At 36.8% G+C, this 27,509-nt stretch overlaps 1 protein-coding gene across 3 annotated transcripts in view; it reads right to left on the reverse strand.

Moving 5' to 3' along the window:
* Positions 1-27,509, reverse strand: part of LOC118262401 (gamma-aminobutyric acid type B receptor subunit 1) — a 176,014-nt gene that overhangs the window by 21,696 nt on the left and 126,809 nt on the right. For all 3 annotated transcript variants that reach the window (XM_035573712.2, XM_035573710.2, XM_035573711.2), the window contains 8 exons: positions 24,031-24,199; positions 19,393-19,508; positions 15,757-15,884; positions 9,743-9,884; positions 8,331-8,481; positions 7,303-7,543; positions 6,121-6,331; positions 1,452-1,708 (listed from right to left, as the gene is read on the reverse strand). In XM_035573712.2, the coding sequence (XP_035429605.1) occupies positions 1,452-1,708; positions 6,121-6,331; positions 7,303-7,543; positions 8,331-8,481; positions 9,743-9,884; positions 15,757-15,884; positions 19,393-19,508; positions 24,031-24,199 (1,415 nt within the window). The remainder of the gene's footprint in view (positions 1-1,451; positions 1,709-6,120; positions 6,332-7,302; positions 7,544-8,330; positions 8,482-9,742; positions 9,885-15,756; positions 15,885-19,392; positions 19,509-24,030; positions 24,200-27,509) is intronic.

Genomic DNA, 27,509 nt, shown 5'->3' on the forward strand with positions numbered 1-27,509 from the left:
AAATTATAAACTTACGACGTTTTGTGGTTAGTTTTATAAACTTCTACCAATAATAATATAACTACCAATCACAGAACAGCTTATATTTTTACGCTTCTTTAAAAAATCCGGTATAAAACACTCTACTTTGTTGGTTTTGCAGCTGCTGTTGGTGTTGCATTGTTTTGTTGATGTTAACAGTTGAAGAAGAAACATGCGACTTATTCAACCAATCAGAGAGCGTTATTGCTTACTTATTATTTTCCTAATAATTTTCATCAGTTTATAAATTTACGAAAATGTGAATGTAAAATACGACAATTTATCTCTCGTTTAGAATCCCAGGCAAGTTAGGTTAATTTTCCTAGGAAATTTATAAACCTAAAATTCTTGGTATTTTCCGGTGACATAATATATTTATTGTACGGTACTGGTTTATCAGTGGGGTCCGGGTGACAGTAAGTACTTAAAGACAATGGATGCTGAGATCTTTATAATTAAATAGGTCGCTCCAAATTAGGTCAGATTTTGTATCGAACAATCAATTTTTGTTATCAAGTAATTCAAGTCCAGTGGGCTGTTTTGATGTTGATATTTATGTTTAAAATTTTAAGAAAAGTTATTTTAAGATGTTGTTGTGAAGTATCGGAGTTTAGAGCTTATAAATGACATGATAAATTATAAGTGTTAAAGAGACAGACGTAAACATTTCTAGGCTTACCGTATGTATTGTTTTAACAATATCATGTTTTGGTATCATAAATGATATTTCAATAAACGTCTTAAAATAATAGACCTGTTTCGTGTTTATTAAGATTTCAGGTGTGTCCATTCTCATTATATTCACTACTAGTCTACATTGTTCCCGGCCATTTCCGAATATCTATACATCCATTAGTTTGTCTAAGTTACTGCTAACTCAGGGGCTGTTTCGAAGCCTGGACGCTATTGTCTTTGTGTCAACCGCTCGTCAACTGTTACATACAAAACAGTTTGACCTTGATTTCGTAAGCAATAAGAGCGATATTCGCAACAAAGGAACGATTATAAGATAGTTTAGTTGTAAAACGAAACTATCTGAGGTGTTAAAAATGGATGTAAAATAACTCATTTGAAAATGGTTAACTTCAAATAAAAAAATATTGGGTTTCTTTGACTAAAAAAATCCAAATCTGAATAAAATAATAGAGTGTTGACTATGGTATGGTGTTTTGCAGTAGATAGGGAGAGCCGATCAGAGCCAGACCCGGGCCATCAGATCACCACAGACGGGGCCAAAGTAAGGCTAATCGAAGAATGTCGACCCAAAACTGCGGACTGTCTAGCGGGCTACCGGAGGTGTGGTTCGAAAAGCAGGAATAGGAATGGGGTGGATTTTATTCATAGTGATTAATAAGTCGGTTTAGTGTAATTTGCGAAAGTGCAACCACAATCACAACATAACCATCTTAATGTACACATCATCAACTCACCTTAGGAATAAAAATCAGTGCCATGCTGAGAAAACAGCAGAACACTATAGCTAGAGACACGAAGGCGAAGGCAGCGTCCTGTTGGCTGGCGATGACTAGGGTCACCGGCGCTGTGATGAGGCACAGCACCACCACGTTGTATATGCTCATGCCGACGTATCTGGAGTCGTTGATTTGCCGCACTTTCACCGAACGGGTCTCGTACGCCAGGAATAGGCCGAAGACCAGCACTAGTCCTTTGTAGCCGTACATTACACCTGGAAGAAAAGAGGTTTTAGTATTTTCGTCATGATTCCTACACACACACAACGTCACGCCTTTTATCCCCGAAGGGGTAGGCAGAGGTGCACATTACGGCACGTAATGCCGCTATACAATGTACACCTACTTTTCACCATTTGTGTTTTAAGTCCCATGTAATAGGGGGTGAGCCTATTGCCATATCCTGGACACAATTCCAGACTCCGTGCTACTACCGAGAAATTTTCGAAAATCCGAAAAAAGCCCAGTAATACTTTACCCGACCCAGGAATCGAACCCGAGACCCCTTGTTCGGCAGTCGCACTTGCGACCACTCGACCAACGAGGCAGTCCGTGGCAAATCTTCCTGTTTAGAATTCTGATATAATGAGTATGAATACTTATTAAATACATAATTATGGAGCCATATCTAAGCGTGGAGTTAAACCAGTTTTAAGTATGTAATGTAATAATTTGTTTGTTTATGAATACTGGTATATTGTTCTGGCACTGGTTCGCATTCTGTACCTACTTATGTATATTTTGTTTATGAGAAATAAATGTCTTAAACCTAAATTATAAATTGTTTTTCTCTGATCTAGATATATTCTGACCACAAGTAAAATAATTGACGTGAAGTTACGCAAGACCGCGTTTTTGAGCACTGCGGCAACATACGCATGTTTTAAAACGCGGCGAACATAACAAAAAGAACAGCTGTTAAGAACGACTTAAGAAAAACTTAAAATTCACAAAGTTAACGTCGCAAATGACTCGCAGTGGACTTTGTAGGAGATTTATGTAATGTAATTCACTGTTTACTTTACTTTGAATCACTTCGTATTAGAGCTCATCTCGTCAAATCATTGTTGTTTTGTTATAAAGCTCAGAATTCAGTTTGTTTCGTAATTAAAAGTTGGTATCAAATTAAACGACTGTCCCTAGTCCAAGTAGTTGTTTTTCTAGATGAGACGGAGCGACAAGGGAGGTTTTATTTCTTCGAGTTTGTGTAAAGTTACGTGGAACAATATTTTTGTTTGTGCAGCTCACATTGGAATATTCTAGAATAAGTGGTGCGTGAAAATGGAATGTATTCGTAGCTGAAGGCAGCGCTCCACGTCAATACTGACAAGTTGAAGTGTTCAGTTTACATGTGAATAATTGGATATTCTGTACGTACACACAAACAACTATTTACATGTAAATAACGTTTATTGCTGGCAAATTGATATGCCAATATTGGGGAGTTATGTAAGTACCTTCTATTTATAGGTCCAATTTATTTTAGAGGTCATGAATTCTAATATTGGATATTAAAAAAGGTATTTAAACGTACTGTGTTACTAAGAGCAGATAACATTTATATTCTAGTGAGAAAATGTTGTATTTGAAGAAAACTGGTTAGATGTAATATATCTAGAATTTAATCTGACAAAGTCTAAGTTTCGGTTCGACGAAGATACAGACAACAAGATATTTTCTAACTAATCTAAGTACTTAGATAGATCGATCTTGTATATACTAATATAATCTACTTAATAGATCTAGAAATGTAAATACCAATTCGACTATATAGATAATGGTCTAATCTAATGTTGCTTAAAATGACCTATTAAGTATAAGCACAGCACACAAGAACTGTTCATAGTTAAAGCAGGTTAACTTTGACAAACCATTGAGTGACAGACGGGCTACAACATCCTCTAAGTTTAACCTGTTTTAATCCCCTGGCTGTTATCCCTAAGGTACCTGTCAAATGTGGGGATTATGACAAAACCCTGTCTTAATTTAGCCCTTGTTTTAAGCAATAAATGTATTCCTGTTGATGATCATGTTTCGATTAGTAGAGGATAGGTATATTTTTTTTTGAGAGGGAAAATCATCAAATGTCTTCTCCCTTATGCTGGGGCCATATTTGATTATGGCGATAATTGATGTTTGTACGAACATTTAAAGTTCATAATCTTTTCTTTTCTTTTTCTTTTTTTTAAAAAACTTTGCCCCACATTAGGATTTTCTCCTGTGTCGTGGGTGCGTTTACAAACATACAAGCTCACATACACATGACACCCAGACCCGAAACAACAATTTGTGGATCACACAAAGAGTTGTTCCGTGCGGGAATCGAACCCGCTACCCGTTGCGCGGCAGCCAGTTGCCCAGCCACCGCACCAACCGTGCAGTCATTATAATCGTTCATCATAATCGTTCATTTGTTTTCAAAATCAATGGCATATTCCATTAGTGTGGCCCCAGCATTGGGTATTTTAAAATGACTTAGGTATTTTACATCTGTATTGATGATCCAAAGTAAAAGTTTACTAGTAGGGCTGATGCCTGATGCGGAGCTGCGGATAACGTAAAAGGTTACCGGGGCTCCGGCTCAAAGCAGGAGAAGGAACGGGGTAGTTTTTAGTCAGTAAGAGTCTGACACTCCCTCCCGCCTCACCCAAGGCGGGAGAAGTCATTAGATGATCCCCCCCCCAAAAAAGGAAAAGTTTACGGTGTGTGTATGTTACCTCAAACCACACCGCAGGATATGTAACGTTTACTGCACCTCACAACACAAACTCACGAGTAAATTATGTGAGTTATGGTGTTAGGGGAAATAGTGTGGTTTGCATACCACCATAACGTAATGTCGCCTACTTTTGAATAGTTATGAGTCCCGTTGCAATGGTGAGGGGGTTTCGGGGACAAAGGCGGGGTAAAGCAAGTTTTATCAGGGATTGGATATTGCCATTAAAAATTTTGATATACACGCAGATAAGCTATAACAATAAGGTCGCTCCTTATTATATGGGGCTCGTAATAAAGCTGACTAAAAGTGATAAAATAAATATTTCTATATGAATTTCTCCGGTAAAGGGTGCTTTTCCATCAGAGATGTGCTATGCTACGTTGCTGTGGATGCGTTTGGTTTCCACCAATCATATTATTCCTTGCTACACATAGCTTAGCATTGGTGAAAATGGACTTAGCTATGCTTTTCATCTCTAAAAGCACCCCAAACAGTTGTTACAATGTCACCGGAATGATGTTTCTTACTCGTTATTCTCCATTCCAATTTACATTTTGGAATGTGCACCTAGTTTCACTGACAGACAGACTGAAAGACTATTTTGACTATGACTGAATTATTAAAAACCTTTGTTTATATACTTACAGAAGAAAATCGCAATACCACATTATGATAAGATATAAATTACAAAAATATAACATTGCATATTTGTGTAGCCTTGATCCCACACACAAGAAAATTACAACACTACTTTAAGACAAAGTAATTACAAAGCGACAGCGATGTGGTGAACAATATCTGTTTACATACAAGCCCCACACAATACCGCGTTGCTATTGGATCATTATTAACAAGTCAGTAGCGAGCATTCCTCCTAAACAATGACTGGCCATCGATCCAGTGCGAACAATTAGATCTGTCAATATGCTATTTGACTGGCGTCCGTAGCATTGTCTATAATGTGATTATAACACTGCTGTTGTTATGTATTAATGGAAATCTCGCTTTTGGAAACTCATTATGAAGTTCCGTGAATGTTATTATGGGAAAATGAGAAGACCAGTATCAAGTACCGTGTTAACATATTAATAATAAATAAATAGTAGGTACCTTAGGGTGCTTTTCCACCACAAGTTCCATGTAATAGGGGGTGAGCCTATTACCGTATACTGGGGACAAATCCAGACTCCGTGCTACATACTACTGAGAAATTAACATCTAAGAGAGTTTTTGACCAACATCCATACAATACACTACACTACAAAAATATAAAGCTCTTGTTATCTTCATTATAAGAACAAAGTTGAAACAGATCTTGGCATGTGTCCACGTATTGTACGGGAATGTTGCTGGACTTGTACGGCGCGGAGCAAGCGAGTAATGATACAAGTTGTAGGTAACGTATACTTGTAGCTATACAAGTGAGACTGTTTAGCTACGTAGCTTTTAATATTAAACCTTTGTTATACTATTTTTATATTATATATCGTCACCTCTGCTATGCCCGAAGCGATAGGCAGAGGTGCACATTATGGCGCTGCACATTATATACCCAATATTCACAATATATACTGCAAGTTCTATGTAATAGGGGAGAGTCTATTGACATATACTGGACACAATTCTAGATTCCGTGCTACTACTGAGTTTTCGAAAAACCCAGCATAACTTTCCGAGACGGGAATCGAACCTCACACCCCTTGCCCGGTAGTCGCACTTACGACCACTCGGCCAACGGGGTAGTCCATATAAATCTAGAATGATTAAGCTTTCACAATGCACATACAAATATTGGTGAAGTACAATGTGACTAATAACATATCTACTGATTAGTTGGCTATGGCTAACATTCGACAAAAAATCAGAGTAGAATGAAGATTTTATATTAAACAGTACTTAGTTACTTACCAAGCCAAACGGTATTGTGTTTACTCTCGCAGTGTTCAAGTTCAGGTCTTATATGGACATCATCATCGTGATGTCTTGGTGCCTCCAAAGGGAAGGTCTCCACGCGCCTCTCCAGAGGGTCCCTGAGCTGCCACGCAGTCAGGAGTGCCACGTCTACCACCAATAGCCCTCCAACCATTGTGTATAACTTCCAGCCGTGTATGCGCTTTTTCTGTTGGGGAAATGCGATTTTAATCTTTATGTAAGAGGTGTTAAATTAGATTTTTAATTGGATGTAAGTTTTAATATTTTGTTCTACATACAAGTTTCCTTCGCGGAAGTTTTGTTTAATTTAGTTTTAACCTGTACTTTACTTAGAGTACTTTAGATTTTTTCCTGAATCGAGAATTATTAGTAGCCCCTCGCGATAAGGCATACGATACAATGAACCGAACATTCAACTTAAACAACAGCTCTTTCAAACTGGGAAGCAGGAAAATCTTTGACATTTCCCAATAAAGTAAATCAGAAGTCAGCGATACAATATATTTAAAGAACGCGGCGCGGCGGGAGGGCGTCGTATCAGCTCCAACAAAATAAAAAATCCGGATATTTTAAAAAGCTTTTTATACGTGTTTGCACAAGGACTCCATCGGATGTGATCTCAATAAGTCGTGTAAACTTCAGAGGAGCCAATGAAGTGTGGCAACAACGCAAACATTCGGTATGTAAAGTGACACAAGACGATCTAATTTCCATTGTATTGTGTACTCGGGTTGAAAGAGTTCTACACTCACGCCTGTCGCGGTCGGATCAGCCTCCGGTAAGATGAATGTGCCACTTTAGTGACATTCCTGTGACGATTACGTCACGTCACACGTAATTTATGCGCGCGCTAATATCGAGTGAGTTACGGATGTCTGTTTCAAATTCACTCTAATCTAATAAAATATTATAAAAGATTTTCGTTTCCTCCTCAGCCTCGGTTCACGTGTGGAGGTGGTACACATAATGTGACAACTGACATAAACAAGACAGGATAAAAACCTACTGCGATATAATACAATTCTTTCCCTCCGGTTACGTACTTATTTATAGTACTCGTAAACGTTTGAATGTTTCGTGAAACACTCGCTTAAAATTCTACTGCCGAAACCCTTCGGCGGGAGTTGAACGGAAATTACAATTACCGGGGTTGATTACCTTTGTTTCCACTTTGGGTTTAGTCGTATGCCGGTGGACTCTCCATACTTTCGTGAACATGGCGCCGTATGCCATTGAGAAGCCTGTGGCTAGGAGCCACGCCCGGGCCGCGCATAGCCCGGAGAAATGTTGCGGCATCACCCAACGGCCGTCCACGCCCAGCGCAATGGCCGCGCTCAGGCAGATACAGCAGCCACACAACATGACCGTGTTACACGCCGGGTGCGACCACTGGATCACCCTGCACACAACATACTACGTTACACTGCAACATACTACACCGAACAAAAGTTACGAGCCAACGAACCAACTTTAACGACTACAGCATTGGTTTCACGTAATAAAAACCAAAACAAAGTAAGCGCAAAATGGATTCGGAATATCTCCGCTCTGACATTAAAACAGCACGAGACTCCGTTGTTCCTTTTCCTTGTGTCATTTTATATTCTTGTAAAATCTTGTTCTATTTTCATTTCCATCGAGAAGCAGTCGAGTAATTCAGAAAGCAATGAAATGTAAAACAAAACTAAATAAAGATGGAGGTTCTCAACACTATCTGAGAGATTCCCTTTGACTGTTCACTGTGTCAGATCATTTACATTCATCTCATCGTAAATTGCTCGTTTGGCATATAAAACTCCGCCGTGGGGGGTAAAACAACGACCGGCGAGCGACGCAGCTGAGCACCGTGGTTTTCTTTTAGCTACATTTGTGATCGATAAATATGAGTTTAGATTTTCATGTTTGTAGTGCAGAAAATTGCTGAATAGAGAAAATTGATTTAATTTTCAAGTTAACTGAATATCTGAATGATGTGGATAGGTGAATAAAAAACGATAATTCTATTGTTTTGGAAGTTTTAAAACGAATTTACGATTATTTCAGACGCATTCGATTAGACAAAGTCAAGTGGCTTGTTTTAAACTAGACCTATGTCAAAGTCAGATATCGTTGACCTCAGTATTAACCCGAGGCTGGTGTTTGACATTGACAAAGTCTGTAGAGCTGAGAAATATGGAGTTTCTTACCTCCGATGTCTGTGCAGGATGTTGAAGACAATTAGCGCGATGGCGGCGAGGATCCCAGCGATGCAGAGTGCGGTCATGCACGCAAAAAGCGGCAGGGAGACGGTCCGCAGCTCGTTAACTACGACGGTACGGTCGGGGGGCACCTTCCCACCTGCCCAAATCCAGAGTTATTTCATGGTTCACTTGAACACGGGTGACGCTCGTAAAACGCACATAAACCTATTAGCTATAAATAGAAAACGTAGGAAAACTGTAAACGATATAATTTAACTTGTTTTTCCTTTTAACGGACCTTTTCCTTGTTCTTGTAAAAAGAATTTTTTTATAGTAACTCGGCTATCGAAAGTAGTTGGAACTGCTCGCTCAGTCTTTGTGCCCTAAGGCAATGTTAAAGAATTAATAACAATTCCTGTTTTTGCTTTCGTATGAGGTTTTTCCATTTGAAGTACCATTTTTTATGTGACCGTGTTTTATGTTAAATTGTTATAAAGGTTTTATATGACGGTAACAAAAAGTGTGTGCTTCCAGATTCGGATACGCACAGTTTTGGCAATAAACGTGACAGCGCGAGAGCTAAATGGCCGATTTATGGTTTACAAGATAGATTTTGATGGTACACAAGTTTAAAATGTTTTAGAAAAACAACAAACAAACGTTTTATGAACGTTGAAAAGTTTGTGATGCTAACTAACTAATATTTATGCTTGATTTTTAGTATTTTAGTAAATTTTATTTTTAAAGTTGCAATATTCCTATACTGTATCCTTAGTACGAGTTTGCTTTACGTTGAACGAAAACGAAATGAGAAAGCGTTCGGCGCTCTGATTGGCCGGTGCGAATGAACCAACCAATCAGAGCGCCGAATGCTGTCTCGTTTTGATCTCGTTCAGCGTAACACAAACTCGTACTAAGCCCTTTGGTTACTCACATTTGAATACTCATTTCATTCCACACTTATCAAACATAATGTATTCATAGCTATGTAGAGTTTTAACTCATAACACATGGCGCATCCGCTAAAACGTGCTCATTTCCTATCGTCTTCAAAACATTATCCTCCTTGGAAGAAGCAATCTAAAATGTATCTTAATTCTTATGATGAAGATACATTTTCACCAGGTCAAGTCTTAAAACATTGCTCTTTATAAGGAATGGAGCATTCTAAAATGAATCCTTATCCTTATAAATTAAAGTACAGTTTTATTTAAAAGTCATATCGATTCCAAAATTTCACAACTCTTGAAAGGAAAGGCGCAATCTAAAATAAATTCTAATGTAGGATAATTAGGTAACATTTTTAAATAAAATTTATATAAACAACCACACATTTATGTCGACATGGAAGTGGTATTCTGAAATGAATTCTTAGGTAATAAAATTAAGGATTATATTAGTAAAACAATCGTACTTACCGACCCACCGCTCTCGTTCCAACCACGTGAGGTTATCGGCCTGCGTGTCATAGTAGCCAAGCTTCACATAATGGTTGTCAGTCAGTTGTTCTATCTGAGTCAACGCTATGCGGTCGCCTTGAGACGAGAACGCCACCAAACCCTAATGGAAATATAAGTTATATTTAATAACGTAATGCAAAGGGTACAAGGTCGAGTTTGCAAGGACTGAAAAATGTGAGTAAACGATGTACTCAGAGTCATTTGACTCGTTAAACTCCATGGGAGTCACCGGAGAGCTACGTTAGGGGAAGAATTGCCTTCAACAGTTTTCTTTTGATAGTCAAAGACTTAATTATTACTTAAACCAGTCCTTAGTAATTGTTTTCAATACAAAATTGTTATTAAGGAATAGTTTAAGTAATCATTAAATCTCTCTGAGTGCGTTAGTAAAAGGGATTTGTGTTAATGTTTGACCCAATAATTGCAATCATTTTTGTTCAATATGATTATTGCGTTGTGTTTTCATATGTCATAATATAAGTCTGATGTGCCTATAAGTGGCCACTGCTGACCACCCTCTTCTCAAATTGTGGTTTGAGCATTAAAATCATTTCGCTTGCACAATGCGGGTTGCCGATTTCAAACTTAAAATTAGAAATTATAAGCCTAGGTTTCCTCACGATGTTTTGTTCCACTGTTTATCAGTGGTGTTTAATAATCTTAAAAAGTATACATATAACTCGAAAAAAGTGTATATGTATAAAAAAATAGTATACCTAATAGTACGTAAATTATACCGTGACCCGAAACAACAAAATATTAATCATACGTATTTTTGTTATTTGCGAGATCCGTGCCCCAATACCTTGCGTCCAGTTCAAGGCGTGTACACATAGAACGTTTGAATTTACAGGTTCCTTTTTAACGGATCATTCATTATTGGAGGTAATATTTCACAGAGCATTAACAGGACTGATTTTAACTATGGGAAAGCCATGCTTTGGCACGAATGGGCCAGCTCGACCAGAATGATAAAAAGTATCCTATCATCCAAGTTAGTTCTTACTTTGTCTCTATACCAAATTTCATCAAAATCCGTTCAGAAGTTTCAGCGTGATTGACAGTCAAACAAACTTTCACATTTCTAACATTAGTGTGATTGAATTCTTCTGTCAAAGTAATATAAAACTTAATTGAATAAACAATAAAGTCTAATATAGAATAGTTCAATGTCGTTATTTCAGTTCATAATTACCTACCTGCACTAATGAGTATAATTTAAAGTTTAGGCGAAACTTTATAGATTAACAAATTATTTCGTGGCTCGTTTAACTTTCATATGTTCGCTTACAAAGCTGAAAACTATGAAACCTTTGCGATTTGTTGCTCATTAACTGTTTATGAAAACATAACTACCAGTTGATGTATCTTGTAAACTAATTTTAATTGTAAATCAATGGTTTATGATAATAGGGATGATGACGGGGTATGAAAATTATATTTCCGTCAGTGTGGTAATGAAAAAAATATTAGACACGTATTTAACGTTATGTCCGTATAAGATAACGATACTTAGATAAAACGAGTCAAAATTTAAGAGTGGGTAAGCAATCGCCGCTGCCCACCGGAAACCCGAAACACCAGAGGTGTTACAGGTGCATTACGGGCCTTTTGGAGTTAGGAATTTAAGGTTTGCTGAAGAATCGGGAATTAGGAAGATTGGGAAGGTAACCGGTCACCTCACTCACACAACGCAAGCGTTTTTTACATCGGTTTTATGTGAGGCCGTGGTATCACTCCGGTCGAGCCGGCAAATTCGTGCCGAAGCATGGCTTTCCCACACTTAATTTTATTAAAATAAAATATGTTCATCTTCCCCATTCAATTGCTACGGACAAGGAGAATAGTTTGTAATTGTGTAATGCTTAACAAATAACTCTTTTCCTTGACTATTTGTTATCTAAACGAATTTGTAACAAGTCTTCAAGTTAACGTGATTTCTTTTTCTGTAGTCGAAGTTGGCTGAAGTTTAATTGCTTCCGAAGTTTCGAGTACTTAACAAGATCTTTTTTCTATTGTATTTCCTATTTATATCTTTATTTTGTATGTATTTGAGAAAATATTGTTAAATGTTAAATTACAGTTTAAAATTTTTGGTGTTATTTCTTCCAAACATTACGCCTTTCATCCCCAAAGGGGTAGGCAGAGGTGCACATTACGGCACGTAATGCCGCCGAGCCTATTGCTATATACTGGGTACAATTCCAGACTCCGTGCTACTACTGAGAAATTTTCGAAAAACCGAATAAATCTCAGCAATACTTTGCTCGACCCGGTTTTCGAACCCCAGACCCCTTGTCCGGCAGTCGCATTTGCGACCACTCGACCAATGAGGCAGTCAATGGTGTTATTTTTCTTTTTATTATTTCATGTTTCTGTTCAATGTGTGTATGATTATGATCTTTAAATGATCAAAATAAATGGTTAATAAATAATTAAAATACATTTTCATGTTTCAATTTTCACAAAGATTTTCAATAGAATTTTAATTAAGCTTAATGAAGTTAATAGAGAGTGGCCTCATGCATTTCCCAAGCGTCGGTTTTGTAAAGTTAAAGTAAGGTTCCCCGCAGACTGGTAACTTTAAATCGACCGATAGTTTAGTTAGTTTGTTGGCGGGTAAAATAAATATGTATGTTGGTCTGTTACAACATTTAGTTAATTATAGTCGTGTTAGTGATCTATTTCGACTCTAAAAGGTGCTAATTCGAAGGTATTTTTTTACATTTAAGCGTGACTGACACACAGACAATGTGTGTTGATTCGTCAATTGTGTGTGGAAATAGGGATTGGGAAATGAAGGTTTGGAAAGGGGGGGTAATTGGGCCTTGGCTAACCTGAGTGAGGTAGGCCTGACTATAGTACTTTAGTAGAAAAAAAATGAGCATCGCATATTGTCTATAACTATAACACCCGTATTTATAAACAAGTAAAAGTGATTACTTGAGTAAAAGTAATTACTTAAGTAACAATTTTTATTCTATAGTTAAGAAATTACTCGAAGTTAGAACTGTCAAAGGTTAGAATTCTTAACCAAGTAATAGTCACCATTTCCTTTACTTTAGCATTACTTTGAGCTACCCGGTACACTATAGCTGTCGTTGTTTTGAGGTTATTTTGGTTAAAATGGAAAGTTTAGATAGCATTGAAGCGGTTTTCGCTGTTGTAGACAATATAGATGATAATATATTAGAAGAGGTAGAAGTTGGGGAACCTAGAAATCCCAAAGTTTACTTTCGTGATGTGGAACTATTTCATGACTATTCGGAAAGTTGTTTTAAAAAAAGATTTCGTTTATCCAAATGTGTTGTGATACATGTGATTTTACCGAATTATAGACTCTTTACAATCAGAGACACGAAGAGAACTTCCTATAACTCCACTGTGTCAGTTGCTTACTGCTTTGCGTTTTTATGCCACTGGAAGCTTTCAAGTTTTATGTGGAGATATCATGCATAATTCTCAATCGACGATTTGTCATATTGTAAAAAGAGTAAGTCGAGCATTGACATTGCTAATGCCAGATTTTATTAAGATTCCTTCAAATTTGAGGAATACAAAAGATGATTTTGAAAAACTTGGTTGCATTGGCAGAGCACCTGGACTGAAAAACATTGTAGGCGCAATCGATTGCACTCACATCAAATCACCAAACCTAGAGGCATTCTTCATACAGAACAGTACCGGAACAAAAAAAAGATACTTTTCTTTGAATGTGCATGTAGTTTGTGGCAAAGTGACAAAGTGTTGCCATAGGAACAACCGCCTAGCGGCGAGTGTTACTCGAGCAATTGCTCAAGTAAGTATCGTGCTTTACTCCACTATAGAATAAGATTTTTGAATTAAGAATTCTAACCTTAAGTAATGACTCAATTAAGAAATTACTTAGCAACAAGTAATTACTTCTTTATAAATACGGGTGTAAAACTCGCCCCTGTAACTGCGATCAATAAGGCAAGATACATAAATATTTATCTGTCTTGAATATTTCTGAAAGTCAAACAATCAAAACATTCTTCTGTATTAATAACCAAAATATTTCTGTCTCAACAAAACATCTTCAAAAGAAAGAGACAGATACTTAAGTGGAAGTTCAAATGAAGTAGCGTTTCATTTAAAAAGTGTTTTAATTTGTGTAAGCAAACACTTACCCACTTCTTTATTAATTATTGAAATGAAGAGTTTTTCAAAGGTTCTATTGTACTGGGCAACGAAAGAAATCGGTTGCTAAGTCAAAAATATATTAATAGATATTCAACTTTAATAAGTTAGTGTTTAAGGTTGAAAATTAATTAAAGAAATTCATGATTTACCATGCGATATTTAGCGTTATCACTGTCAGGACTGCCTTATTAGATTTTCGACTTTATGACGTCATATTTTAAGGTTGAAAATTCATTAAAGAAATTCAAGATTTAGCGATCGATTCTTGCTGTTATCTCTGTACGGAGTCGTATACTTAGGTATGTATATTTATATTGCTTTTAATTTAAAGAAGATTGATCGCTTTGATCAAAGTTGAAACAAAATTATGGTTATGACGGGTTTTTTAATAGAAAAATATACTTTTTATTTATTGGACGTATGGCTGACGATGTGACTGGTAAGGACAAGGAGAAACTCTAGTCCTTTTTTTTATATATCGAATTATAATTAAAATAAATTTTGTTAACTTTATTTTGTAAATAAAGTAAGAAGCAATGAAGCTTTGTGTCTAATTTGTGATCTGTTTATAAGTCACATGTAATAGGGGGTGAGCCTATTGCCATATACTAGGCACAATTCCACTGCTACTACTGACAATTTTTCGAAAAACCGAAAAAAGCCCAATAATAGTTTGCCCGATCCGGGAATCGAACCCGAGACCCCTTGTCCGGCAGTCGCACTTATGATTACTCTTCCAACTAGCCAGTTAGGTATATCATTTAGATGAAAATATTCGAGTAATAAATACTAGTTAATAAAAATAAATAGGTTAATATTTTATAGTTAAAATTTAATTTTAAAAAGCTCTTCTGTTAGAGATAGGTGTCAGAGATAAGGTCACCATTAATTGTTATTATAATTTAAACCTTGATATTAAATTTAATAATAAAGTAAATTAAAGTAACACAATATTCTGCTTTACTAGCTTTGAAGTTTAAGTTTTATTAATTTGTTTCGTTTCACTAGCATTTGTTATAATAACAAACGTGATCTTATTTATCATATACATTATTTACAATGAAAGTGTTTTCAAAATTAAAAGAAGTTGTATAATAAAATTTTAGTCAATGAAACATATTTTTATAATAACTATCGTGAGGAAAACTGAATTTGCTAAAAAATCACGTTAAGTGGGATGCACGACGTCGCCGCTAACGACATGTACCAATGACTTATTCCGAATAATATGAGTTTTCTAAGATTATTTAAACGCCACTGACAAACGGTGAAGGAAAACATCGTGAGGAAACCTGGGCTTATAATTCCTAATTATAAGTTTGAAATCGCCAACCCGCATTGAGCAAGTGTGGTGATTAATGTTCAAACCGTGTGAGAAGAGGCCTTTGGTCAGCAGTGGCCATTTATAGGCTGATGATGTGATGTGATGCCCCAATGGTTTATCGAGTTTACCAATAAGACTGTACTTAAGATACGATAAGTGTGGGAGAGCCATGCTTTGGCACGAATGGGCCGGCTCGACCGGAGTGATACCACGGTCTCACAGAAAACCGACGTGAAACAACGCTTGCGTTGTGTTTCGTTGTGTGAGTGAGGTTACCAATTCCTCCCTTTCCAATCTTTCTCATCCCCGATTAACCAATAACCCTTAAATTCCTAACCCCCAAAAGAACGGCAACGCACTTGTAAAGCCTCTGGTGTTTCAGGTGTTCATGGGTGGCAGCGATTGCTTACCATCAGGTAATACGTCCGCTTGATTACCGGCGTGTTTCATAAAAAAATACAATGCAACTGATACCAGTACTCACCGATACACCGAGGAATGACGTGGAGTTTATTGCCTCGTAAATGTCATCGGCAATTTTCTTGTTGGTATACGTGAAGTTTTTCAAACTGAGACCGCTTTTTTCTAGCTTCTCCATCGTCTTGTTGAAAGCTGGGGACAAGAGAAATAATTAGTTTTTAGTTTATAAAAACAACTAAATCAACCATTACATGTAATATAAATTAGAATGATCATCAGCTGGAAGATGATGGCTGCAGAAATTCTCCGTCATTAGGAGTGATTTCAAATAGTCCTTATATGGAATGTCATCTAACGTCACATCTTCTATCCCCGAAGGGTACCTGCACCTGCACTTTACGGCTCGTAATGCCATTGTACAATGTACCACTTTTTACCATTTGTGTTACTTGTTGTTGTTCTTACCGTGCTACGATTGAGAAATTTTCGAAAAACCGAAAAGAACCCAGAAATATTTTACTCGTCCCAGGAAAGAAGCCGCCTTGCTCGACAGTAAACCAGTCTACTATGTACTTAGTGTTAGCTGGTCGCAGTTTTAGGATATACCCGGGTCACGGTCAAGTTTAAGTTTTCCTTTACGCTATAATTATTTGTCGTCGACCACGCTATTCCTTAATTAGGCATGAACAACAAATGGTAACTGATAACTATGCAAATAGGTAGACTCGTTTCTTTGGATGAAAACGTTTATTTTTTTTCCTTACTTCTTTCTTACACTAGATAAATATAAATTATTATATATTTTTTTAAAATAATTTCTGAATCATTAGTAACCTAACCTTACCCAAAGACGTAATAACTTTAACTAGTCGTGGTTTAATTTCAAGATAATCGTAATTTTGCCGAAAACGCCATTCGATACATTTTTTATATTTAAAAAAACAAATGTATTATACTCGTATACTAGTTTAATGTAGGAATAAACAATATTATAATTGTAAGTGTTGAATGACCTACACTGAATACCAAACGTCATCTAAATCCGTCCAGCATTTTTTACAGCAAAACAACAAAAATCCTCGCCAACTTTCGTTTCCATTTTTTGCTTGATTCGTTTAGCACAATGATACTTGTTGGGCAAACGCCTTTATGTTTTGTCCGTATTTAAGTGTCGACCTTTTGTATGTCACTGCTAGGGATGATACCGCGCATAAATTTGGAATTATCTCCGAGTCTTGGTGACAGTTGTGTGAATTGTGGCTTTGACTTTGTTCTACTAAGCTCAGGGTTGCCACTTGCTGCTTTATGGGGCGTAATGATATGTTACGCTTGTGTATATTGATGTTTTAAGACGTTATTGGGGATGGGGTATTGTTTTTTGGGTCACAGAAAAATAATGTTTAATTTTGAATTAAATATTAAATTGGGAGATGATGGTTTTTGTATTCGATCATCAGCTTGTATATGGTAGCTAAAGGATAAAAATAAACACTGTGATAGTTAAAGTATTTAGGTACTTGTAATATTTTTTGTAAGAATACAGCCCTGTGACAAACAGATGAACGAACGAAATAACAAGCTGCGGATTGTTAGGTTTGGGGTATACAACCAAAACTAGATTTATTTGGTTTGAATCTTCATTCGACAGTAATTATTCTGTATATAAAACGTGATTTAAACATCGAGATCTTTAAATATCTCTCAAAATGTACATGTAACTATAGCGCTACGAACTACTACGCAGGCGAACCGTAGCGCCGTAGCGCGTAGCACGCGTAGTCACGCGCCTACGCGGGTTATATTAGGTTATGACATTATCTGTTACATTACGACCTTACTGAACTTATTATATATTCACAGGCATATACATTATATACAATGCAAATAATCACATTAGTGTGATATGAACATATATTATTATCTTCGTGACTTAGCCCACAATCATTTCAATTTGTCCCCTGAAATTAGACATAGCTCTATAATTAGAACTTACGACGGGATATTTACCATGTTTATTATGGCACTGTTGCAAGCGCCATGATCAGTTAATCCGTGATCATGGCGCTTGCCCGGAAACTCACCAAATTAATTTCTAAAAGTGTTAGTGACCATGTCAGTTTAAAAATTAGACATAGCTATTTTCATTTTAATCAACCTGTAACATGAATACACGTTTGTCAAAACCACTTTATACAGAATGTGTTTTTTGTTGTTTGTTTACGTGAAATCACAGGTTCAAATAAAAATATATTAAACATTTTGCCAGCAGCATGGCGGTATTTCATTATATCCAAATGGCACTTCGTTAGTTGGTATTCCGATACGTGGAATCGAATGAAATCGTTAAAGTGGACCGGTTACAAATAACTGGGAAATAAAACTAACAAGCTCAAGTCGAGGGAATCGAATTATATAAAACAGTAGATCGGGAGTGATGGCCGTTTTATGGAGGGGAGGCTTTTGCAAAAATACATTTATTTTGTAGTTGGCGAACAGTACGACATGGGTTTTATTTTATATTCGTCTGTTTGCTATATTGGTCTGCCTTGTCAAATGGTCGCAAGTCGTGTGTGCTGGGCAAGGAGTCTCGGTTCGATTTCCGGGTCGGGCAAAGTATCACTGAGCTTTTATCGGTTTTTCGAAAATTTCTCAGTGGTAGCACGGAGTCTGGAATTGTGCCTAAAATATCGCAATAGATTTACCCCCTTCTTATTTTCCCCCCTCAAAAAAAAAAAACCTATTACTATAACACGAATGGTGAAAAGTGGGTGCAGGGAATGCCACTGTACAATACAGCAGCATTCCATGCTGTAATGTGCACCTCTGTCTAGTCCTTCGGGGATGACTAGTATAAGCTTGTACAAAACAAATCAGTGTTTTTCTGTTACAATCACAAATTTCACTCCATACTCACAAGCATTCTCCTTAGTCTCCCTATCACAGCTAGTTTACCCAACACAAGCGAAGAAAAACGTGTAGCGAGTTGTCAATTGTTATGGTGTGCCACACGTATGGCACGCTGTGTTGGCACGTAATGTAAGACGTGACGGTGGCGCCACCTATTGTGCTCCCCCGAGCACTACACTTGTTAGATTTTATTACGCACATTAGACCTGTCTCACGAAGCTTTCCACACTTGTTTGAGCATTCTAATACGTGTATTTATTTCGATATTCTATTCTGGATCCAGCTATAGTCCTTAATATGATGTTATTTCAACAAGAACAACTTTTTGAGATCCCATTCTCTTTTTATCGATGTAATAAAATCGTTTGACAAACTACTGCAAATAATTCCCATAATAATCTCCTAGTTGATAAGTTACGAAATTAATCTGGGCCTAGCATTTTGTTATTTTTATCAAATTAAGCAATCATTTAATATTATGGCCGATAATAAATAATAATACGATGATCTTTATAGTTTTATTGCGTGCTCGTGAACTATAGACAATCTCCTACATTAGCGATGCGACGCTCAATCTGTTTTATTACTTTCCCCAAAACATGTAACATTATTTCCAGAACCTTGTACAAAAAAGCAAGTACAATAAAGAAAGATAATTGATAAAAATAAAACATTGAAGGACACTTGTATAACCGACCATTTTTTAGGAGCCTCGAGTAAAATAATACTAAGGCCTCAGATATCTAAGAAGTTTTTCTTATAAGCTACTTGTACATAAAACTGGAGTACGTACCTAAAGCGACAGCCCAAACAGCGTCGTAGGCCAGGGGTGCCTCTTGATATCCCTCCGGATATCTCTCGCCGTCGATGTCGTAGCCAGCTTCACGCAAAGCCCCGTTCAGCCTCGTCCTGTTTAGATAAAGACATTGTTTTTGTTGTACCAAATCAGACGGCCTACTTGTAAACGAAATACAAAACAAGGATTCAGGATTTTGTTTGATTACGCTGTTTTTCTGTTATCATTAACTCCGTATCGTGTTACATTGGGAAAAACAAAAAGAAATGTTGTTCTTTTCCAATAAAATTTGTGCTTCATTTGTTTAGGAGGACTCGGTTTTTTTTTATTAATTAAACGGACTCGTAGTGGGACATGTAATTAATGAAATTCCAGGCTGCTTTTCTACCAGAGATGTGCTATGCTGTGTTGCTGTGGATGCGTGATATGGACTCAGCTATCGAAACATTGGCGAGCTGCGCATCTTCCTCGCACAGCTACACAGCTTAGTGACGGTGGATACTGTCACATATTTTCGCAGCTTAGCTACTTAGCACATCTCTGTTAGGAAAGCATCCTTAATATTGGGAAATAATAGGGCACAATTGCCCGCATTACCAAATTTAATTCGAAAAGTATAATCAATTAACATTCTCTATACGTTGCGTTTCGGTGACCAGAAATTGTGTATATTGTTTAGTCATGTTTATATATATTTGGATGCATGTATGTATTTCGATATTTAATGTAGAATTGCCTAAATTTACAAATACTAACTGAAATTACAACGGCATTTTGTTCGACACAATAATAGTGTCAAAAATAAAGGCTTTAGAAATATGTATTTGATAGCTAGTCTCCAAACAATGATGTAACGTCAATACTACTTTTGAAAACATCACATAATTCTATTTATTCTACAAATAAGTACTACCTAACATATTTTTAAGTAAGATTTATTCCATTCCGTTGGTCTCCAGCCTTTGAATTTAAATTGTCAATAGACATTTGAAATTGAATGTTGCTAAAAATATATTTCTGTACGTGACTCTTAGTTACTAGAGAATTGGATTTAATAAAAAATATATTTTAACTTGTATTATATAATTTGATTTATAGAAGAGGCACAAATATTGCCTAAAATGGAAGGTGTTCGTCTTATATTAAATGAAAGGAGCCAAAAAGCTTCTTACTTCAACATTAATGCTATGTAAATAAGTAGATGGTATTTATATTTTAAGGAAAGTTTCAGTTCGTTTTGATATATAAAAAAACATTCGATTTGGACCTCAGTTCGGCATTGGACTGACACGTTCTTGATAGTGGTGAAAATAATGTTTATTACAAGATTGTCTGGTTAATGATAGCATTTATAAATGTTAAGCGATTGGGCATGTATTAGTAAAGGTTCTTAAGTTTGTACTTGATTTTTTTAAGTGTGGGAGATCTATGCTTCGGCGCGAATAACCCCCAAAAAGCCGGCGACGCACTTGTAACGTCTCTGTTGTTTCGGGTGTCAATGGGCGGCGGCGATTGTTTACCATCAGGTGATTTGTCTGCTCGTTTACCGGTTTATATAAAAAGGAAAAGTAAGAAAATTAGGCAATTCTTTTTAGAGGGTGACATTCTCTATATCACTATGCAGCTTAAAAGTAACCCTACTTTATACCACACATCCTATTTCAAACAAAACTAGTTACAGCTAAATATAAATACATGGCCGCGCAAAAACTCAGTGGCAGTACGTAATGCAAACTCGAAACAGTACTCTAGGGGCCTGGAAATATGAGTGGTTACACAATACAACGATATTACACTTGCAATGACGTAGTGTATACGTACGTCGTATATTTTGTACGCTTAGCAACAGCGATGAAAAGCTTATTGCAGTGAAACCCGGTGAGAGACCGACAGTACTTAGCTTTGTTTAGAAGAAGTATGGCGGCGTTCTTTCTTTTACTTTTTCTAAGAAGTGTGTAGCAAAGGATGCGAGGATTGGTACTGCTACTGCTAGCTTTGAAATATTAACAAACGTATCATGTAAGACTCAGACCATTCTTAAACTCCAGTTTTGTGAAGACGGAATGCGTTTTGCTTGAGTCTAAATTAAAAGTCGTGTCAAAAGTAAAGTGGGTTTATGACCGGCTCTTTGCTCTAGTTAAAGTTAAGAAATGTGAGTTTTAAGAGGATGAGTGAAGAATTATTGGGTTTGTGACACGGATTCTAAAGCTGGTGTTTGGTTAATGGGGCGTAAGATAATGTGTGGTACTTGTTCGAGGACTTAAGAGATATAAAACCATATAAGTATCGTTGCAATTCACATGTTCGTGAGTGAATTACAGCGGCATGTTTTTATAGAAATCGTCAAAATATAAATCTTGACTAATAAATGAAATTGAAGCGTTTGTTTGTGATATTGAAATAGCCGCAATTACTTCATATGTATGTATTATATGCATAAAAATACTATACATATACCAAAATAATATTTTTACGAATTGTGTCTGCCTGTGTCGTTTTCGCTGAAATTGCTGAACTCGATTTTGACGAGACTTTCATTAACCGGTACCTGATGTACTATGAAGTTACTTAGGCTTAACTAAGGCGAGTGAAGTCGCAGGCATCAGTTAGTATATCCTAACACTAACTGACTACTAGAGGCATGTTCTGCAGATTAATTAAACAATAAATAAAATGTATCCAATATCAAATATCGAGAGTCAATTATTTCTAATACCATTAGTATCATTACTCTCTCGAGAGAAATTGATATTCTATCTCAGAATATAACATTGTACATTATTTTATATTCAGCCCATTAATTCTCGCCACAGAGACAAGCCTATATAGTGTACATGTATAAGAGGATTTAGGGAGAATTTTGACCGGATTATTCTTATCCTAGACTAGCGACCTCCGAGCTTAGCTGTTAGCTAAATAGAAACTGATAATACAACAATAATGGTACGTACACTAAGCGTTTTTAAAAGGTCTCTTTAAGGTCAAAGTAACGGATTTTATTTCTTTTGTCTTGTAGATGTTATTCCAGGTGATGTAGTGACTTTGACTTTTTATGGTATAAGCCGGTAAGCAATCGCCGCCGCCCGGCGTTACAAATGCGTTGCCAGCCTTTTGGGGGTTAGGAATTTAAGGGTTTTTGTGGTATAGAGGATTGGGAAGATTGAAAGGGGGTACTGGGGTTTTCGGTAGCCTCACTCACACAACGCAAGCTTTGTTTCAAGTCGATTTTCTTTGAGGCTGACGTATCACTCCGGTCGAGCCGGCCCATTCTGTCGAAGCATGGCTCCACTACACTCATTTCTTCGAACCTTTTGGCATTTGGTTTTGGCAGTATAAAGCAATTTAACTTAAAGCGTCGTTGTTGATTGGTGATATGCTTTAATAGTGGTCACAATCATTACCTAGCGTAGCTTACGTTAAAAGCAGCCACGTCTACAGTTTAGCGTCCACAAAAGTCCACGAACTTCTTACTTCACTAAAAAAACGTACCCTATGTAACACGATAGTAACGAGTTAGATAACTTTAAACCGATAGTGTAAGTCTTAAAGCTCTAACATTTCTAAAAGAATAATTGCTCACAGTGCACCAGGTACCTCATTACGTGCGACGGTCTTCTTTCGCCACCGTCTCCTACCCGTTATTACAACTTCTTTCGATTTCATCACAAAGGAACACTCTGTACGAGTAACGTATGTTCGCGTACGTTACTCGTACAAAGTGTACGCACTACGCGGAGTTTCCGTCGTTTTATATTCCAACATTTTTTCCACCATTCCGAACAATTACTATGCTAATGTTCACTGAAGCATATTTTATTATCTTTACAGAGTACAAAGGATATCGAAAAATACGCGAGGAAAGTTAACGCAGATATGACAATAAAGTCCCAACGCGATTCGTGGTATCGCATTTATCTCTAGGCATTTCCAACTTGAAGTGTCGCTTCGACGACGAACGAATAGAATGTAATGTTTTACCATTAAACCCTTTTTTCTGTGTATTTTTTCTGTATTGCACTGCTTGAGAACTTTCTATGGGTATTTATGATAGCGCCAGACATGTGCGCACTTGTTTCTTCACGTAAGTGTTCACATATAGTAAGCGTCCACAGACCCGCATCGCACGCAACGGATTTTAGTTTGTCTTGTATAGAAACTCATACAATTGATCCACATCGTACGGACCGTATCACCAATGGACCGCATCTGCAATGCCTTCATGCGATGCGTACCGATGACGTTATAGGCAATGCGTACGGTGCGTGCAATGCGTACGATGCGGGCCTGTGGACGCTTACCTATAGTGTGGCACGAGCATTTGGTGCTATTTCGTCCGTGCCACACAATGTGTGCACAAGTGTGGCTCTAACATTAGATCAATTTCAAATGAAATTATTATCACGCACATGACGGATGAATGTCTCCAAGAATAATAAGATTGTTGGAATATTTCAGACGAAAATGGATTTGTTTTTCTTGTCCTTTAAAGGAGACCAACTGCTTGTATAAATAAATAAATTGAATATTTTATTTATTCTATCTATCGAGGCAATATTTCGGAGCTATTTTTATTAGTCTCCCAGCTTATGTTTGTGTTTATACTTGTGTAATATTTGTATAGTTGAAATAACTTACCGAAAATCCTCGGAGGTCATTCCAGAGATGGTGGTCTGGTTGGAGTTTTGGTTCCACATGAGAGCTTCTGTGGTCAGGTGACCTTCAGCGGCTTCTCGCATCTGTTCTGGTGAGCAGTCTATACCTTCCTTCTCCAAGTTGGTTTCGAACCAGTTGTCTTCGTACCAGCCTGGTGAACACAAACACATTATTATTTAAAAATATTACAAAAGCTTTATGTTAATTGAGGGAAAATCTTAATTTTCAGTCGGTATCTACAAAAGTTAAACAAATTATCAAATTAACAAGAAAACTACCTCCATTTTTACTTTTTAAACATTTCACGATCTGAACTTTGACCATTAAACCGGTAACCACGGTTCTTATAGTCGCATTGGGGAGATTCATTAATTTATGTAATTACTTAGGAGGCAAAGGAGTTCTCTTAATCCGAGGGAAATCATTACTTAAGCAGCTGATTCATTTAATTAAGTGAAGCTACGTCGATGAAACATATTGGTGTTCCTTGTAACAACTTCCCAATCGTTCCCCAGCTATTGAGTACACATTGAGGCATATACGACCAGTTTATCATGACCTCGCTTCTAATAATCTTCTCACATATTCAGCGGTCAGTTTATACTGGAATTGTTCAGTTTGATCTGTAGTCGTATGTACAATCGGTAACAAAAGTAGGTTAATTTCATCCAAACTTTTCGATGAGAATTTATGAATGCAAACTTTCTAATTACATATTTACTTGTTCTAACAAATTAATGAGAATACTTTGGAGACTTGTTGTTATGTACACAAGATATATTGGTTAATAATATCAACTTGAGTGAATTTCCGAAATAACTGAATTTTCTGCTGGCCTTCAGTGATCAGGAATGAGAGAGATAGCGCTAGTAGTAAAGTATAAGTCCATCTCTTTCTGGAACAACAGCGTAATAAAATCATGTTAGTACATAATCCGGCCCTTGAGCGTACACACACATCGAGCTGAACCCAACCACTTTATCGTGATCTCCCTATGTACTAGCCTTCCTTACATTCTAAGCTCAGTTTATACTGGTTATGTGTAACTTGATGTGTAGTCGAGTAGTAAGTTTTAGGGAATGTGCGTTCCAAGGTTGAGCAATAGGCCCTCGGGTCACGGCGTCAACATCACTTCTCATCTGATCCCTTACAGCGGAGAATTGTGAGTTATCAGCAACAATGTCAGAATTCACATTGTTTATTATACGGTCATTGGAAACTTTTGTCCCGTTTTTAGGAGTTTGGTATATTTGGAATAGTTGTGTAAGGGGTCATTGGGGACATAAATGGGGGATTGAGAAAAAGGAAGATTGTTCTGATGATTGGAAATCGACTGCACGGCGGAGCAACTCTTTGTGTGATCCAGAAATTGTTGCTTCGTTTAGTGTCATGTGTATGTGAAATTGTATGTTTGTAAACGCACCCACGACACAGGAGAAAATCCTAGAGTAGGGCAACGTTTTTTTGTTAAAAAAAACTTACGTAAAATTAAGTAATGTAGAGTATAGTAAAATAGATTCTATAGTTACCTAATTAAGGTTACAAATTATATAAGAATGAAGTCTTAATTAGCTGTTGGATATGTGTAGTTGTAGTCTTATTTTTTGGTAATTGATTACATTGTCAGAGACCCAGTAATACCTTTGTATTTCAACCGGACTACATAGACACAGGAGGCTATTTGCGAGATTGTATTGTATCGTAAATTGATTGTTTCTATTGAGTGTTCTATCACTACTTAAGAGGATCTGTCGGGCTTTTTATAAAGTTGGCTTTTATATACGGAGCGATGAGCAATCGAGTATCCACTTACAAACGTTCTCGAAGCAAGAACGATCGAGAAAAAGTTCACCAAAAACACGGATATAATGATAAAAACGTGACAGGCTAAACTTCAATTAGGGTGATCAATAAAACCACGTTTCTTTGAAGATAAAAAGATGGAAAGAATAATGTTCGACAATGACAAAAATCTGCGACAAATTTTTGTTTTAAATTATCTCCCTCTTAAGTAAAAATGTCGTGAGATATATATAATACTCGAGTGTCGAAACGCAGACTTAGGTCCATTAACTAAAGGTCTATTCATTACCTCGACCGTTAGTGTGAAAAAATTGAAGACGAAAATTATCATAATGCCAATTATTTATTCAAGAATAAGCGGGAAATTATGTTCGTTTATTTAGCGTCCACGGTGGAACTCACCCTCGGTCATTATTTATCTCCTTTCTCTATCCATTTCCTTTGTCCTGTTTGTTGGAACAAATGTGTGTTTGCTGTGTCATCTCGGCTTTGCTTCAAGTTATGTATTTCCATGAAAGTCGAGCTAAATGTTTTTGAGTGGCAATATAACTTTTTCATACTTCTTATAACATTTCGAATTACGTCATAAAAGAGTCTTGTCTTCGTTCTAAATTTTTCTACGCGCTCAAAGTTTTGACCCGACGGCGGTTTTATTTGTTTGTGACAAATAAGGTTTTAAACATTTTTTTTTCTTTTTTATTCTCTAGCTGAGTTTATTAGCGGTTTTTATCAGTAGGTACAAGTTTAAATTCAGAATAAGTTCTTTTGTTGTATACTCTGTTGACGTGGTACATACGATCTACATTTATGCAGAAGCACACCCACGATATCAATTGTGTAAAGTATGTTGAGTAAAACGATTTACGTATTAAGTATTTTCACATGGACAATATGGACATGATTTAAACTTTAAACATTTTATTAATATATTTGTTTAAACAAATAAAGTACGTAAACAGCTTGAAAATATTTCCAACATTTTAGCTTGATCATAGTACCTAAGTAGATAAAAGCATAAAATTTTTGCGAACACGGAACTCATATTTCGTTCAAGTTGGGGAACGTGTCGATTATTTTTATATGAAGTGATCTCTTAGTGGGATATTTTATGCGGTAATAAAGTTTTATTACGGAAGAGAAAAGATTCTCGGAGCCTATATTAAGGCCAACCGGACGTTGATAACCTGCCGAACTTGGGCTGACGTACCTTTGGCAGGACGCCAATAACCAGCCGCACAAGTGTGTACACTTATCTACTGAGCCTCGGGACCCACCTTGAACTAATTTGGCCCAGTGTTCACGGCGAGCGTACATAAATATGTTGACTTGAAACGTCGCCGAATTATAATTCCGAGGCACGCTCTACTCATTATTGTGAGTACAACGCTGCCAATGTAGGCGTGAATATACCTCATTATACTAAATCAATGTGGACACAGGAGAGGAATGTAAATGCTCCTAAATTGGATACATTAATGAGAATTGATTCAGAAGACAATCACTGAAACGGGCGTCACGACGCGCCTGCTGCGGCGGCTCGCTATCATGAATACGCAAATGGAAGTTTATTGCGAGTGTTTTCATTATATTTAGGGTAAATATTTAAACCAGGTCAAAACAAAGCTTTTATCCTGCAGCCTCGTTGGAGTCGTGCTTAC

Source organism: Spodoptera frugiperda, chromosome 12 (genome assembly GCF_023101765.2).
Source record: "Spodoptera frugiperda isolate SF20-4 chromosome 12, AGI-APGP_CSIRO_Sfru_2.0, whole genome shotgun sequence".
NCBI classification, from domain to species: Eukaryota; Metazoa; Arthropoda; class Insecta; order Lepidoptera; family Noctuidae; genus Spodoptera; species Spodoptera frugiperda.